General features: G+C 41.0%; 2 protein-coding genes across 2 annotated transcripts; both read left to right on the forward strand.

Moving 5' to 3' along the window:
- Window positions 1-6,487: 6,487 nt before the first annotated feature.
- LOC118116586 (rho-related GTP-binding protein RhoV) lies at window positions 6,488-7,422 on the forward strand. Its single transcript, XM_035168367.1, has 3 exons — window positions 6,488-6,712; window positions 6,796-6,854; window positions 6,940-7,422. The coding sequence occupies exons 1-3, from the start codon at window positions 6,547-6,549 to the stop codon at window positions 7,381-7,383; spliced, it is 669 nt and encodes a 222-aa protein (XP_035024258.1). The 5' UTR covers window positions 6,488-6,546; the 3' UTR covers window positions 7,384-7,422.
- Window positions 7,423-8,735: 1,313 nt separating this feature from the next.
- Window positions 8,736-17,569, forward strand: LOC118115983 (zinc finger FYVE domain-containing protein 1). Its single transcript, XM_035167251.2, has 11 exons — window positions 8,736-10,212; window positions 10,318-10,822; window positions 11,778-11,992; window positions 12,110-12,216; window positions 12,290-12,398; window positions 12,513-12,610; window positions 12,844-12,961; window positions 13,069-13,239; window positions 13,437-13,617; window positions 13,732-13,845; window positions 15,306-17,569. Exons 1-11 carry the CDS (start codon window positions 9,703-9,705, stop codon window positions 15,536-15,538), a joined length of 2,361 nt encoding a protein of 786 aa, XP_035023142.1. The 5' UTR covers window positions 8,736-9,702; the 3' UTR covers window positions 15,539-17,569.
- Window positions 17,570-17,582: the final 13 nt, after the last annotated feature.

Here is a 17,582-nt window from a genome sequence, read left to right on the forward strand (position 1 = left end):
TTTTCATGCAAGTTGAATTTAACCAATTATCTGTGCCATCACACCTGATCCACTTAGAAACAACAGACAGCAGATTTTTATAAATAAATTCTAGTGTGTAACAAACCTGTGAAATTCGAGACTTCATCAGCTACACGTGACGGTCCTGATGAAAAAAGGTGTTTGAGTTCATCATGCCCTGCTCTTGAGCTCCACAGAAAACTTAAACACAGATTCAGTGATGTTATTATTGCAAACATAGTCATGCTGTGTTAGATATGGAAATATACACTAATTCACCCATAACATCTCAAACAATAGGTTCACTAACATTTGATTTACTGTGGGAATTTAGCTTTGCAAGATGACTTTCACATTTCATATTTTAATTGTTTTATTATTTAGCCTACTTTACTGATCTGGATTTCTGGAATTAGCTGCTTATGATTCAGTTGTTTAATTTAACTGTGATCATTGTTAGGCTATTGATAAAAGATTATTTTTCTTCTTTTGTTGAGAGCTAGAGGAGAAGATAGATAACACTGTCGTTCTCGTACAGTTACGAAGCTGAAGAAGTTTAGATTAAACCAGAGGATATAACATGTCTGTTATACTTTAGTCTTGCGAATAGGTGGATTCTTTTTAGATCCTCAGACAAAGCCACGCTAGTTATTTCCCCATTTCCATTCTTTATGCTATGCTAACCCCACTGGCCACTGGCTGTCACATCATATTTACTGTAAAACCACCTGTATATAAAGATGGACGACATGACGGCTCCAAAAAAAAAGTGAAGCCTAAACATCTCAATCAAAATAAAGGCAGCCCTCTCTATATTAGCATATAGTACACAATTCCAATACATCTTTCTGAAAGAGGGTTTTTGTTATTTTAGGTAGTTTTTATCACACTGATGTAGGTTCAGTTGTTAATTCTTCTGGTAAATTTGGTTTCCTGCATAGACTCCAAAAGACTTCACCAGTGCAAGATGGGAGCAGCAACATCCCAGGATATTTGTGCTTCATTTTTGTATAAAGAGAGGAGGAGGAGATGTGTTCTCCATCTTTATTTACAATCTACGTGAGAGAAGTATGTATTTCTCCTCTAACTCAAATTCTCCCAAATTATTCCCTAACGTACACATGAAGTTTCAGACTGATACAATCGCCTGAATATCATTTTGTTTCATGTAAGTTAGTCAATGCTATATATAACTATCATTTGTATCCCTATTACACAAAAAACACATTTTGTTATTACAATTTCATTTTGATACAGCTACATTCTGTTAATCCATATGCAAAATAACAAAAAATGCCAATTGACAATAAGGTGCCTTGTGATCATAGTAATAATTATCAAATAATAAAAATGATGAATGGCTCTTAAATGTGTCGTAAATCTATGGTTAATTCAGACAATTATAAATTCAAATGTGAATTCCTGTTCTCAGCACCAAGCAGATCAACTGAAGTGTTCTTGTCCGACAGTTTTGGAGCGAGGGTACCGTGGATCCCACAAGGAGGACTGACCCCCTGCGATGCGCTTCGGAGGGTATGGGGAGATTAGTGCGCCGCTCCTGGACCCCTGCCAGGGTTTAATGGAGCAGTAGTAAATGAATTGACGGAGATGCTTGATGACCAACAAACACCCAAAACACTCAGGCTTTGCCTTAAAAACTGGGACAGGCTGATTTACCCTAAGCTGTTTCAGATCCAAACGATTCTATACCGGTTATGAAATTAATTCAGATTAACTGCAAATGCACTGATCCAACAAAAAAGAAAAAAGGCAAGGAAGCATATCCTGATTCACACAGTCACAATGTATTCACAGTCGGAGTTTATGCTTTCCTGCAATAAGCGCTGGCTACAAGTCAAGAATGTGAACAACAGGGGTCCGATAAGAGGTAGGGCAGAGGGGTGGGGGTGAGCCACAGATCTGAATTCCCATGAATCACTTGGTGCAGTGACCATTAGGTGCTAGAATTCGAGTTGACCCGGGAAGAGGCTGTATCCTGGCACTAATGAATCGGAGAGCTACATGGTATGACGCTCTCATGGCAAAATCCCACAACACAAGCTAGTTCTCTGGGTAATGTGAGTATCATGAGGGTGAATAGGAATCGAGTCCCGGACTGAAAAAGCTAAACAGATATTGGAGGGATTGCTATGAAACCTGTTACAGACATTCATGTTCCTCAGAGGATGATCCCCTGACTCGACCAACACCACTATTGGTAGTTGTAGGTATTTTACTAATGCTACAGCCTCAGATCCGCTATCTTTGCTTTACACATGTACTACAAGAGTCTACAATGTGAAACTTGTTAAAGAATAAATATGTAACACTTCCTAAATAATATGTCTAAAATTCACTAGACCTATGTTTTATATTATGTTGACTTGTGTACTTACATTATCCAAAATCTCATTATTGACCCAATTTTATTTAGGGTCGATATTTACTTTCGTCATATCTGCTTCACCCGTGATTTTTCCCTTCTCTGCTAAAGAAGTTAAAGGACTTAAAACACCAATTTCAAACGACACAAGACAAAGGAAAAACCCACTGCTAGCCAGTTAGCCACTAGCCACTGCTAGCCATTTAGCCAGTCAGCTTATTTCTCCTTCTGCTGTTTGTATTAGTCATGTGTAAGGATCACGATTGTTCATTGCAGCAAGCTCTGTCGCTGAAGCTCTCCTAATAAATAAATCCAAGAAGATTATGTTACAAGAAATGTTGGTGAAGACAACAACTCCCATGAGTCCACTCTACTTCACAACATCATCAAACTAGGTGACCACTAGTGGTTTAAGTTACATATTGTACATTTAAATGTGGACAATATTTTGTGCCACATATTGCAGAAACGTTTTCATGTGCTGAATTTATAAAGAGGTTAAAAATGTAAGTCTGTGCCTCAAGGGCAACAGCAGAACAGCATCGATGAACACAAGGCTTCAAGTTAATCCATCGCTGTCTATGATTTGTGTCAAAATCAGGCAAGCAGGGCAGAACCTCTGACCCCAAAGTGTCAGAAAGATTATGTTCCGTAACCTGTATGAACAGCAAGTGACCCGGTGTGACCCTGCCATGACTCTCAAGTAACATCTAGGAACTAAAGGAGAAGGAGAGCGTTTCCATTATGTGGGGTCTCAGGGCATCACACTACAGCCGAACCCACTCTAATCCGCACCACTTAAGAGCCTCTGCAGTATCTACTTAAAGGGACATTATGCAGGAAATGTTATGCAAATGGATTGTTTATCGCCTCATCCCTGCGTCAGCCACTTGTTTTGTGGCCTGTCTGCAGTGTGCCATGCTGATCTCTGGCTTAGGGAGGAGCCTAATCTTTTAACACCTATCTGACAGATTTGTCTATTGTTGTCAGATTAGACATGAGCCTGAAACTTCAGTCGGTTACTGCATGTTTTCTTTCTAACAAGCAGAGCAATGCTTCAGGGAGACACGGGGGGGGCTGCGATATTTGAGTTTACCATAGTGCATCTTTGCATAAATTTGCAGGAGTCAGTCCACATGAGTGGGGTGATTTCTTTGTGGGTACATTGGGGGGTCTCCTAATCTGTACACATTGAGAGACCCTTACTAAGCAGATTACCTCTATAAATCTATGTCAGGATGCATTTCTGCATGTCTAGTCATGCAAAGAGGGAGAGCGTGAGAATGCAGGCCCAAAACATGTTTACAGTAAGAGATACACATCCTGATTTACTGTAGGCACCGTGCCACAATTTAAGTCGTCGTCGCGGTGCTGACATCTGCTGCACAAGTTGAGGTACACGCAGACAAGTTAAAAAGCATTTGCCTTCAGTTGCACAATGCCTGTATCTGCATTTGTGTCACAGAAGAGAAGTTTGCTGCTTGATCTTTGCTGATAAAAGAAGCTGTTTCAGGAAAAGAACCGCTGCGTGTTGAGATATTTAGAGACCGTTTCCTGTGTTTGACATTTACCTTGGATTAAGGAACAGCATTGTGACTCACAGCTGTCAGAGGTGCAGCATGGGAGCAGAGCTGGCAACACGACGTGTGTTTGTGGGTAGGGTTGGGCGGTGGGGACCAGATGTTGTCCCCCCCCCTACGATGGGGAATAAATTCTATCACTCGCACTGCAGGTGGTGGGAAAAAAGGAGGGAGGAGAAGGAGGAGAAGAGAAGGAGTGAGTGAGAAATAACGGCAAACAGGAAGCAGAGACCTTACAACACAATGCTCGCAGAGTTTCCTGCAGGCTCAGACAGATAAGGACCAACACTTTGTTTAAAGCTGCGTTTTCACCAGCAAATGTTTCCCACTCTCTAAAACCACTTCTTAAGATGCTCGAACAATTCTTCTGTACCACAGCTGGGACATTGTGAGTTATTGAATTTGGACAAATAATAACAAACTCCTTCTTGATGCCTCAACATATTATAAGCAGACCAGTTTGATAAAAGGAAAATACATAAAGGAAGACCATGGCCATTATCACAATGTGGGGCCCTCTTCCTAGGAGTAGTGGCCAGGGACAAACACACTGTGATGAAGGTGTGAAGGCTCGATCACAAACAATTATCACCTCCAGCATCGTCACTTGCACACTTCTTAACACTTAAGATTAATCCTGGAGATGTGCTTCAGAAACTGTTTCATTAAAAGAAACAGTAGAAAGTGAGGTGTTGGCACTTTGGTCAAAACTTTGTCTTTTGATGTTGATATTAATTCTATAACTATATTGCTTTAGTTATTAGTGCTAGTATTAACAGTCACATTGCAGTGCAATCTGTCAGAAAAGATGGGATGAGACTAGATAAGATAAATAACCCTTACAGTCCTACAATAGGGAATAGCAAAAAAAAACGTAAAATGTAATAAACAAGTAAATATGCAAGGTAAACATAAAAAATATTTTAAAAAACAGCAATAATATAAACTATAAATACAACGTAAATAGGATATATATACAGTGTAAACATGATTGCATAGAGAAGATATTGAAATTGCACAGATAAAGGAGTGTTAGTGTGTGTATTTATGAACCCGGTCACCCTGACAGAGACAGGATGAAACAAGGCACATGAAGTTTCTGCTGGTGACAGCCTAACAATGCCCCCCTCAGCTGTGCCCTTTGCCCTTTTACCCAGGAGAGTAGAGCTGCACTTTATGTGCTCAACACGTGGCAACAGTGTACGGAAAAATCAAACATTTCTGTGACAATAAGTTAATGAAATGTGAAGCTTATGGAGCATGAACCAGAAAACTGGAAACTAACTTTGTGTCTGACCTACAGTGACGTCTCAACCACTTCCTGCCTGTTTCACTCCTCAAACATGCACAAGAAGAAACTCGGAGCAGAGACTGGATGAAGCACAAGATGGAAACAAACGTGCAAATGTAGATGCTGGAGCAACAGTCTCATCTACTGGCCAACTGCGGCACTGCATACAAATGTGACTTAATTCAGTGCAGTTCTGAATAGTGTTGGGCAATAAAACAATATCAATAATGGTCACAATAAAATTGTTCTCAATATAAATTCAACAAAATACAATTTATAGTGAAATAAAAGATGTTTTTATGTTTTGTTTTATGGTTTTCACTGAAATGAACGAAATAAACTAATTCAAACTAATATGATGCTCTTACATTGTGTAAGCACAGTGAGGAGGTACAACACATACTTGATCTACCTTAGATTTGTGAAATGTTTAGCTGTTTATCAGAATCAGAATCAGGTTTTATTGCCAAGCAGGTTTACACATACAAGGAATATGCTGTGGTGTATTTGTGCAAGTATAAATATTAAAAAAATAGGAACATTTAATTAAATATAAAAAATACTATAATCACCAGCGGAGGGATTGTGCAATACATTGTAAGTCAAGTGTTTGTCATTATCTGCTCATAAAGTTTAAAGAGTTTAAAACCACTTCACTCAGTAGCAAAAAACAGTCTTAAAACTAATATGAAATAACAATTATCGTGATCAGTATTGACTGATATGAAACATTTTTATCTTGGTATATTTTGGCCATATAATCTATAGCAATATTGTAAACAATGAAAATTCCAAAAGATTGTTAAACTGGGCTCTACTTTGTGAGATTATATTATTGGGGCTCCAGGAGGAAGTAATGCTTCATATAAAATCTTAATGTTGGATATATTTGAAAGAAAACCACACTTTCAGCTCTCATTTGTGGTTTATTCATGTAAAGTTACATTATCACATCTACACACTGTTAATGCAGGCTGTGAATGTTGGGCCAATAAAGAAAATCCATAGTATCCTTCATGATACTGAACTGTTTTGTGAGGTCAGAGGAGCTGACCTCCACCAGTGGTCAGCTCCTCTCGGTGGGAGTGACCATGTAAATCTGCATCAAAGGGAAACAGTTACAGAGTTGGGGGACCCTCATCTGATTGGACGCCTTTGTTCTTTCAAATCGAGGTGTCCTCCAGCTTTTATTGTCACCAACAGACCCTTGGGGGGTAGAAGACATCTTTTACAGTAACAGTGCACTGCTGCATGGAGCTGCTGGGATAATGGAGGAATAATACGGGGGAAACATGGCAGAGGCCTGTCAGAGACGTGATAAACCCAACAGGCTGAGGGAAGAGCTGAGCTGCATGCTGGTCGGTGATGGAGCTGTGGGGAAGACCAGCATGATCATCAGCTACATCTTCAATGGATACCACAGCGAGTACAGGCAAACCGCTTTTGATGTTTTTACTGGTAAGTTAAGGTTATTTTTTTCTATTAAGGACATCAGCTAATACTTGTCATACTTCTTATACTTATTTCTACTTGACCTCCAGGTTTGGTTCATGTGAACGGCCTCCCAACTCGTATCAAACTGATAGATACAGCAGGACAGGTACATGCTCCACTCCACATCATGATTTATTTGACATTTAGGTTTTACTACACTTATCCTCCTCTCTCATCATTTGATCTGCCAGGAGGAGTTTGGACATCTACGTTCTCTGTGCTACGCCCATGTGGACGTCTTCATCCTCTGCTTCAGCCTGGTCAACCCCGTCTCCTTCGAAAACATCACCTCCAAATGGATCCCGCAGATCCGTGCCGGCAACCCGACCTCTCCAATAGTCCTGGTTGGAACTCAGTGCGACCTCAGCCACAATGTGGACGTCCTTATCCATCTGCACCAGCGGAGCACCAAACCAGTGCACTGTAGCCGGGCCAGAAGGCTGGCACGCAGGATCAGAGCTCACGACTACGTGGAGTGTTCAGCTCTGACACAACACAACCTCAAACATGTGTTTGACTGTGCTGTATCTGCTGCCATTCAGCACAAGGACACTGGCACTATACCTAAAAAGCTCAGCCTAATTAAACGTTCAAAGCTTTTTTGTGTTTGGAGGAAGATCTTTGGATACATCTGAATCAATGAGTGAATTGAATGTTCTCAGCGTCTTTTCAGTCATGACAAACTATGCATTTTTTCTGATGATAATTATATTTCTTTGCAAAAAGAGGATTCTGCACTAAAAGAAAAGGACTTAAACTCTGCATTGACACCCATGCTTCGGGTCCTGCAAGAAATGTGATTATCAGTGTGCTCTTTCCCCCTTGACTCTTTCTGTTTTGTCTTTGTTGTTCATATTTTTGTGTGAGTATGTGAGTTTTGTAATAAATGCACTACAGTGTAACAACAATTTCCTCTTCAGTTTCAGTTTTCTTTCAATCTGAGTTTTAAAAGTGTCTGTAGATCTAAAACACTTTGTCTGTAGATCCTGTGGTAGAGGATACTGTCAGTGAGGAAATGGAGGGAAAACACAAAGTGAGATTTGGGACAAATGGTCACCTGCTGCTGCTTTGAAGTGCTACTTTGCAAGACAAAAGCCCCTTAAATCTGGCCTCTGATTGAAAGCTCATGTTGAGGCATGTTTCCAACAATTACTTTCAAAAAACCCACCCACGTGGAAAGTCCTATTTAGGCACAACTATGATAAAAGATAGATTTTTAATTACAGTAATTAAGGTTTGCTCAAGATGATTGTGATTTCAAAAGAAACTGTGTTACAAAAACTCACACCACGAGAGGTAGCTAGAATGAGTTTCTCAGTTTTATTTTGTCTGTGGTACCATGTTTACAGTTTTTCAATAAAGAAATACGAAATCCTGACAAAAATCATAAAGACAAAAAAGAAGTAATGAAAATGGGTAAAGTAATCTTGACTCAATATGGGACTGACTATGTGCAGCACAAAATATGCATTATATCATATACAATTTTAACTTTTGAAGTTAATTTAACTGTGCAATAGTTATCTTTATCTCTGCAATTCAATTTCTAAAATGCAATCCTGTCACACTGTATAGATTCTGTTATTTGTATTTTTTATATTTCTTTGTGTTTATATAAATTGATAGATGGATGTACTTTATTGATCCCTGGAAAATCACAGTTTTTTTAATTACTTTTATCGATGTTTCTTTACTGTCCTCTTTTCTGCTTTAACACTGCAAATTTCCCAAAAGTGATTAATCACGAGACTTTAATATAATATAATGTAATGTAATGTAATGTAATGTAATGTTATATAATATAATATAATATAATATAATATAATATAATATAATACATAGTAAAATATGATATAAATACATGTCTGCAGCTGCACGGGAAAACAAACAGGACTGTCTTCGCAGGACTACGCTTCCCGTCATGCAACAGCACGTTACCCTCCTCTGACCCTGTGACTGAAAATAATCTGATCAGCTGATCTGACCTGGCAACAAAATAACGTAGCTAGAGAGGAGCTCTGCCAGGGAGGGGGCTGAAGAACAAAACAATGACACTGCGCGGACGGATCCAAACCCAGTGACACTTTTTAAAAAGATTAAAGACTTTGAAACGGATCCCCGCGGGTTCAGCTCCCGGTTTGAAGAGTCCTCGGGCGTTCGCAGCTCTTTGACGTCGTGTGCTGTGTTTGTTGATGTGTTGTTCCAGCTCAGTTGACAGACAAGGAGGCTAACTGCTGCTGCTGCTGCTACTGCTGCTGCTGTGGACGGCTGCGCTCTGCCAGGACTCGCTGCCCCTGTAATAACAGACTTTATCTGGGTAATAAAACTTGAATCTGTGCGTCAGGACCAGCTAGCTGTGAGCTCAGTCTTCCTGTGTGGATGCCACTTTATTTACCGAGTTTGCTAGCTAGGTACTGAGGGTGAGTTGTCTAGCTAACTAGCTAGCTAGCCTGTTGTTGTTAGCGTCAACATTTGCACATTCATCTCTTCAGGGAGAGATTATCGTCTCGCTCGCTGCAGACTGCCTGCGCAGGTGTCTGTTTTACTCCAATACTTTTATCTGATAGAACGGGATATGTTTTAGCTAACGAGGCAGCTAAATGCTAACTTAAACAAGCTAGGTGATAGTTGTAATAACATATCTGTTGTAACTTAGGGAGACGCCGTTTCCCTACTTTATTCTAGTTGCACTACATTATATTATCAAAGCTGTTTTTCTAATTCATGATGCTAAGAGTGATTTTATAAATTGCACATATTATTGTTACTGTCAGCAGGTCTGTTAACATGCAGCTGTTTTAAGTAGTATTTTGTATTTTGGAAACTTCAGTTGCCAGTATTAATTATATGTGGTGCATTTTGCAATAATAGCAATTGGAAATACCTGGTGCAGTGCTTGTCAAAGCTGTTCCAACAAGCACTGCTCTGTGTTCAAGTTTACCCTGTAGGAAACGATGAGCGGGCATGGCTCATCTTTAGAGAAAGGAGTTAACACCAGTCTAATATGTCAAGAAAGTTATGCCTGTGGTGGCTCTGAGGAGGCCGCCTTCGAGTGTAATGAGTGCAAAAGCCTGCAGTGTGGTCGCTGTGAGCTGGAGCTCCACAGTCAGGAGCGTTTGAAGAACCACGAGAGGGTTCAGATCGTCCCCGGGCATGTCCCGTACTGTGACAACTGTAAAGGAGGTAATGGAGACAATGGCAAGCGCCAGAGGTCTGTGGTCCGCTGCCAGAATTGTAAAGTCAACCTGTGCCAGGACTGTCAGAAACGCACCCACAGTGGAGGCAACAAGAAGAAACACCAGCTCACATCTTATCCTCCACCCCCCAAACCGGCAGAGGTCATTTCTGTCCAAACACCTGTTCCGCCCGCTGTTCAAATAGCCGACGAGATCAACTCTCAGAGGGCCAGACTCCTGGAGAAGGTTTCCAGCTTTCTATTGGTTGATGAGAATGAGGAAATGCAGGTGAGTTGTACAGCTGTTATTATCACAACACCAAATATTTTGTATCTTTGTGTAGATTCAAGTGATTTTTTTTTCACTTGTAAATTCTATCTTGTTCATCCAAAGATAAAAGATGAAGCTTCCTTCATGAACAGCCTGAGCTGCATCCCCGACCAGCTCCTGAAGGTGGTGGCCATCTTCGGTAACACAGGAGAGGGCAAGTCTCACACCCTGAACCACACGTTCTTCATGGGGAGAGAAGTGTTCAAGACCTCTCCCACACAGGAGTCGTGTACAGTGGGCGTGTGGGCAGCGTTTGACCCCATCCACAAAGTCGTGGTCATTGATACAGAGGGTCTGCTCGGAAACAGTTCGAAACAGGGCCAGAGAACCCGTCTCTTGCTCAAGGTGCTCGCCATCTCCGACCTCATCATTTACCGCACCCACACCGACCGTCTCCACGATGACCTCTTCAAGTTCCTCGGGGACGCCTCGGATGCCTACTTGAAGCATTTCACCAAGGAGCTGAAGGCCACGACGGCCCGCTGTGGCCTGGATGTCCCGCTGTCCACCCTGGGCCCTGCGGTGGTTATCTTCCATGAAACCGTTCACACTAAGTTGCTTGGCTCAGGTAAAACATCTCAACAAGTCAAAACTTTAAAATAATTTAAAAGATTCCTTAGAGAAATCCATTGTGATTGTATCCCCATGAATGTAGGTCTGCATCACTGTAAGGGAAGAGAGGGGGTGCCTTTAAAGTAAAATACAGGTTAACACTGTGGTTAATTACAGAGTTTACAAATATAAGTGAATTGAAAAATGACACATTCTAAAAAACGTGTTTCTCTCTCTGTCTTCTTCTGCACCGGAGTTAGCAGATGGAATTCCACCTTCTTTTGAAATGTGTAAATACTCCTTGGACTAAACAGAAAAAGTGAATTGAAAAATGACACATTCTAAAAAACGTTGTCACACACTTGAAAGACAATTTCAGTTTTAGTCCAGTTTCTACAGCCTTAACATCTCTGTGACCCCGTGTCTGTAGTTAACCACAAATTAAAAGGAATTTTTCTAACTTTAATGCAACCACTGGTTTCTAGTTATGTCGCAGTGATGTGAAAACCTGCAGAGACGCGCACTTTGCCTCAATTATGTAAATCCCCCTGAAGAGCATTGTTTCTGCTTGTTGTCAGATTTATAGTATCACTGAATGCTGCAATAGAACAACTGACGGAAGTAAAAAAAAAAAAAAGGCCTGATATTCACCGTGGAGCATTGTGTCACTCAAGTAGAGTACAACACTGGAGACATTTATGAAAATGAATTTAAGATATGGTCTGCTTAGCTATATAAAGTATAATTTGTAGAAAATGTGCTCATACCTGAAGGAACACTGGTGTAAACCTTAAAGAACTGGCACAACAAATAACAAGTAACTAGCTCCATCTGTTTGCTGACTCTACAAGATTCTTGACAATTGAACTATCAAAATGGGTATCATGAAGCACAATATTCCAATAGACCTGTGGTGATAGAATGTCTGCTATGTAATTGTAATATACTCTCCGCCTTTGTTTCATTTTTAGATAAGTCATCTGAGTCTGTGGACCGGCTGCTGTCTGAGCGCTTCAGGAAGCTTTCCCGTTTCCCGGAGGCCTTCAGCTCTGTTCAGTACTGGGGCACGCAGACCCTCAACCCCCCCACCAACTTCCGTGGCCTGCAGAATAAACTGGAGCAGCTCCTGGATAACAACGCCACCCGCTCCCCACGCACCCCTGTGGTCATCTTCAAAGCCCTGCAGGTAGGGCAGTGTAAAGTGGACCTCCATCTTGCGTCAGAATGGCTTGTGGTTGCAAATCAAAAGCGGAACTTGAATTTTGCAAGTTTTATGTTATTACCTTCTGGTTCTCTCCTGCAGGCACTGAGCGAGCGCTTCAGTGGGGAAATTGTAGGTGAGCTGACGGCCCTCAGCTGCTTCTTTCCTGATGAATACTTCACCTGCTCCTGCCTGTGCCTCAGTTGTGGGTTAGTACTTGTCTTTTTAAAACTTGTATCTGTATTTTCTTCATTAATTCACACTTATCATTTTTTACCATAGTTCTGGCTGCAAAAACAGCATGAACCACTTAGGAGAGGGAATGGGCCACGAGGCGAAGCATCGCTGTCGTTATTCAGCTCAATATGATAATCGCATTTACACCTGTAAGGTAAGAACTGAGGGTCACCTGCATCAGTTAGATGGACCTCAGTCATTGACTATGTAATTTATAATGCCTACATAGAGCCTAATATTAAAATCATTGTATGCCACATCACCTCAGGCTTGCTATGAAGGAGGAAAGGAGGTCATCGTTGTCCCGAAGACCTCGGCCTCCTCAGACTCTCCATGGATGGGCCTCGCCAAATACGCTTGGTCTGGGTGAGTCGGCGGAGAATGACCTGCAGGGTCAAATGTTCCGAGAGTTGGGTCAGGCTTACCTTTACAGAGCCTTATTAGAGCTGGTGTTCCAGACTGACATAAAATCTAAATTTTCTCTTCACGTTAATCTGTATGTCCCACAGCAAATAATACCTCAAATCGCATGTACATTTATATAGATTTTCACAGAGACTGAGTTGTACATATATGTGTGTGTGTGTGTGTGTGTTCAGGTATGTTATTGAATGTCCCAACTGTGATGTGATCTATCGGAGTCGTCAGTTCTGGTATGGGAACCAGGACCCTGTGGATACAGTTGTGCGAACTGAGATCCAGCACGTATGGCCAGGGGTAAGAGTAACGAAGCTATTTTATTTATCTAACCAACCGCACTAGACTTATACAAGTGGATAACCATTTATTCACTAATGTAAATAAATCCTTTCTTCTTTTTGCAGTCGGATGGCTTTTTAAAGGACAATAGCAATGCAGCACAGCGTCTTCTGGATGGAGTCAACCTAGTGGCCCAGTCTATGTCAGAGCTCAGTGTCAAGCCTGCTAAGGCCGTCACCTCTTGGCTGACGGATCAGATCGCCCCGGCCTACTGGAAACCCAACTCCCTCATCTTGGTGAGTGACACTCAGCCCCTCCCACTTCCAACAGCCAAGTCAACACTTCAGTGTCCAGAGGGATGTTTACTGTCTGGGGTTCTGCGCTGATTACATAGTCGAGTGTTGCAGGTCACAAGATAGAACTTAGATAGACTCAGTTTGTTTCCTCTTCCCTACAACAACAGATTTTGTTCTTATTTTTGCTCTCGTATAAGGTGTGCCATAAGTGTCACGCAGTCTTCCAGGACAACGACAACAAGCATCACTGCCGTGCCTGCGGGGAGGGCTTCTGCGATGGCTGTTCTTCCAAAGCCGCGCCCGTCCCTGAGAGAGGCTGGGGTCTCGCCCCTGTCAGAGTCTGTGATGTCTGCTTCGAGCAGAGAGCCTCGTACGAAGGTACGCACTCTCTCAATAATGTCAAATGTCTCCCTGTTTTTCATCATCTGTGTGTTGTAAAGCTATTAATGTTGGGTGAGTTGTGACCTCAGCAAAGATATTTTCTTCACGCAGAGCGGCTCGAGGCAGAGCTTGATGAGGAGGAGAGTGGAACCTTGGCCAGGAAAGTTGGAGAGGCAGTTACCAACACCATAGGGGTTGTGGTGACGGCTATTGACATCCCACTTGGTGAGTGTTGCCCTCAACAAAACCTAAAGAGGGTTGTTAGGTAACAGGAATTAATTGAGTAAATGTGAGTTTGGGTGCCCTCTGGTGGCAGAGGTGAATTGTACAGCAAGAATGAAAAGCAGTAAAGTCTTGTTTCTTGTTAAACCTCACAAAGGTGGGGGCGGCCTATCGCTCACCTGGTAGAGCTGCCTCAACCCACAGAGGCCCGGATTCAATTCGACCCGCGGCCATTTATGCATATCCTCCCCCACTCTCCCTCTGTCCCCCCTTCACAGCTCACTCTCCGTCCTACCCATTAAAAAATAATAATAATTCATAATATCATTTAGAATATATATATATAAAATGCAAAAGGCGCATTCGATTTTCATTTGTTATTATTCTTACATGTTCCATGTTTAAAGGCTGAAAAATGTAATAGTGTGTACTGTGTTTATTTCATGTCATGTGACTTTCTGCCAAAAACCTATAAAGGTCAGTCATCTGGATCAATCACTTGAATCTTGAATGATTAAATCAATCAATAAAATTTTATTTGTATAGCCCATATTCACAAATCAGTTGGTCTCATAGGGCTTCATGAGAAGACCATTTTTATCTAACAGCTACTATGATTATCTCAAATTATTCACTTTACATACTCAAATACACACCAGGAATCTTTGGCCATATTTTACCTTCAGGTTGTTGTTTCATGCGTGTCTAACAAATGAAACTTCAAACAGTTTGTTTTTCTGAAATTCTATTCAGTATCATTAGTAAAATAAATCATACAGTTACATAAGTGTACTGTAGATCTATATTTAGTGCTAAAGGGCATAGATGAACATGTTTTTGATAACTTGATATCCTGCTGAAAACATCTCCATATCCCACACATCCCAAAAATACCCCACAGCATGGTCCGCTTGATTTAAAACAAATTAGGCCTTCTTATTTCCAAATCCTTGTCTTGTTTCTGAGTTTACACTGTAACTGGAGCTTAGTCAGCTTTCACGCAATGTCAGACAGTAGTACGGACTACGTGGCATATATAAAGCTTAATTTAAACAATGGTAACCGATAATTGGAAGTGTTTTCAAGTCAACAGTCGGAGGTCGAAGTTACTGATGTGAGTCAGGAATTTTAAATACAGTAAGTGAATGCAAATACATGGAGGTACTGCAGGGTGACCAAGTGTAAAAGAAGTGGCTAATGGAGTATTTGTACTTTTATATGGGAGTTCATGTGTGGCATCGTGTTTTCCAGGAAACCAGTAGAGACGGGAACTATAGTTCATTAATTAAACAGATTTAAACTAGGCAAGGGCACTATGAGAGTGCATACCTCCGCCAAAGCTAATGCCCTATCTAATTTAAATGTCCACTCTAAAGTTTAAAGTTTGTGTATTAAATGTAAAAGGCAAACCATTTCCTTATATTCAAACCATGTATGGATGTTATGCTACGTGTTCCCTGTAGGCCTGGTGAAAGATGCTGCCCGTCCTGCATACTGGGTGCCTGACCAGGACATCCTGTCTTGCCACAACTGCCAACGTGAGTTCACTGCCAAACTGTCCAAGCATCACTGCCGCGCCTGTGGCCAAGGAGTGTGCGACGACTGCTCCCCGGAGCGTCGGCCAGTTCCGTCGCGTGGCTGGGACCACCCCGTGCGCGTGTGCACCAGCTGCAACCAGAAACCCGGAGAACTTTAACGGGAACGGCCTTCCTTTCTTCAGAGCACCGGAGAGAACCACTCACCCACCCAGCTAGCAGTCTGCCACTGCTTTACCTCTGTTACTCCAATGGTTCTGTCTTGTGTCTGCGGCAAGGAAGTTTCTAGGCATATATGTATAGATATATAGGACATTTAGATGATATGGGATTTCAGAGTTCCTGTGGCCTTTTGTAGAACAGCCAGAACACGTGAGTTACTTGACTTGAGTGTGAAACCTGCCTTTCCACTCAGACTGAATACTTTGATTCTTTATTGACACAAATCCCTAATTTTATGTTAAATAAGGCTGTTCAGCTATTTTTCTACTATCAGAAAATATTTAAAAAAATGTATCATTTAAAGAATATTAGGTAGTCAAGAACCCCATGGGGTTGGTGTGATTAGTTTCCAGCAATTCTTATAATCGAGCATTGTTTCTCTGATGTAGTACGTGTAATGGCAAGGAGATATTTTATATCCGTGCAGGTATACCTGCTCCATTGCATGCTGTATTGCAACATTTATTGTTTTGTTTTTGCACTAAGCCTTTTTCAGCTGTTATAGGCTGTTGCTTACCATGGCCAAAAAGCCAGATATCCAGAAGATCAAGTCGTCTGTCCCAAACTCGGCTGATATCCAAGGTCTGGAGCGTGGATATCTGGTGTGCCAAAAGTCATTCAGGTCAATGTGTCTGTGCTGGTATGATGTTTATATTTTCTCATGTAATTTTTGGTTGTATGAAGACATAGAACTATGTTAGAGGAGTGTATATTTGAAATCTTGAAAATTATTTATGTATTGAAGAAAGGAAAAAAAAAAGAACCTATTATCACTCTGGCATGCATGACAGTCCGAGAGTTCCATGGCCTTTTAACTTGCTCAGAGGACAGGCTCTGAAGAAACCTCACTATTTCTTTTACCAAGCCGTATTTTAGTATATACATGTTATAAAATGTAGGTATTTCGTGTGCAGATTGTTTTCTTGACACCTTTGTTTTTTTTTTCAATGTTTGCTTGTGTGTAGCAAACATTGTTGTTTTGCTGAACTGAATAATATCTAAATGTATCATTTTTTTTATGTTACATTCATGCCTCCAGGTCTCTGTAGACACCATGACTGTCCTCCTGACGAAGCTCAACAGATTTTTGTTCAGCTCATCAAAGCTTAGTTTTTCCATTATTTTACATTTGATATGGAAAAGTATTGTATATTTTCTTTTTTTCTTTTTTGTTAGACATCGGTTACTGTATGGATACTTATACTTTGTAGTGACCACACGTGAACCACCCTTTCTCCACATAATTTTAGTTTTGTCAATGTTACACTGAAAAACAGATGCTCCAATGTGGCAATGACAAAATATTGAATCCTATTAAGTGACTAAGAGCTTTAACTTGTCTTGCATCATTACTACTTTTATGTTATTAATTAATGAGACACAACGTGGCTGTCATACAAAGCACAAGGTATTGCCTTTAACACATGCTTGTATTTTATTGTTAAAAATTAGAGGGACAAAAAAAAAAAGGGGTTTGTGTCGATTGTAAGCTTTGTAGATAAAGTTGCTTCTCCCTTTTCTGCTTCTTACGTGGAACTTTTTGGTTCTGATGTCTGATGGGAAGATGTTGTGTCTGCCTTGTCTCAAAATAGATTTATCTTGTCTGAATGTTGCATCACACACACACACACGTCCTCTGAGACGCTAATATTGCACAGGGGTAGAATAGGAAATACATCATGTCAGATCACTTGTGCGGGACTTTGTTCTCCTGCAAATATGTGCAGCGTGTCGCTTCAGATATCCTTTGTGGTGTCCAGTTTTTTTTAATTTTTTTTACTATAGATTGGGTGCAACTAGGAACACTCACTTGCACACTACAAATGGAGCGGGAATGACTGTGCGTTTTAAAAATGTGGGGAACTAACTTGAAACGGTGGATGTGTGCTGAATTGGTGGAAGATTTGCTGAATTGGTGGAAGATTTGCATATGATTAAAGTTGTATCAGCTCCCTTCTGTCATAACATAACATGGCATTGCCT

Source organism: Hippoglossus stenolepis, chromosome 10 (assembly GCF_022539355.2).
Source record: "Hippoglossus stenolepis isolate QCI-W04-F060 chromosome 10, HSTE1.2, whole genome shotgun sequence".
NCBI lineage: Eukaryota > Metazoa > Chordata > Actinopteri > Pleuronectiformes > Pleuronectidae > Hippoglossus > Hippoglossus stenolepis.

What these genes read in the sequence shown, in the direction of transcription:
- LOC118115983 (XM_035167251.2), top strand. Translation starts at nt 9,703, where the DNA reads ATGAGCGGGCATGGCTCATCTTTAGAGAAAGGAGTTAACACCAGTCTA. An exon ending in TCATCTTCAAAGCCCTGCAG is followed by an intron (nt 11,993 to 12,109) that starts GTAGGGCAGTGT and finishes TCTCTCCTGCAG; the next exon opens with GCACTGAGCGAGCGCTTCAG. An exon ending in TGCCTGTGCCTCAGTTGTGG is followed by an intron (nt 12,217 to 12,289) that starts GTTAGTACTTGT and finishes TTTTTACCATAG; the next exon opens with TTCTGGCTGCAAAAACAGCA.
- LOC118116586 (XM_035168367.1), top strand. Translation starts at nt 6,547, where the DNA reads ATGGCAGAGGCCTGTCAGAGACGTGATAAACCCAACAGGCTGAGGGAA. An exon ending in CGCTTTTGATGTTTTTACTG is followed by an intron (nt 6,713 to 6,795) that starts GTAAGTTAAGGT and finishes CTTGACCTCCAG; the next exon opens with GTTTGGTTCATGTGAACGGC. An exon ending in TGATAGATACAGCAGGACAG is followed by an intron (nt 6,855 to 6,939) that starts GTACATGCTCCA and finishes TTGATCTGCCAG; the next exon opens with GAGGAGTTTGGACATCTACG.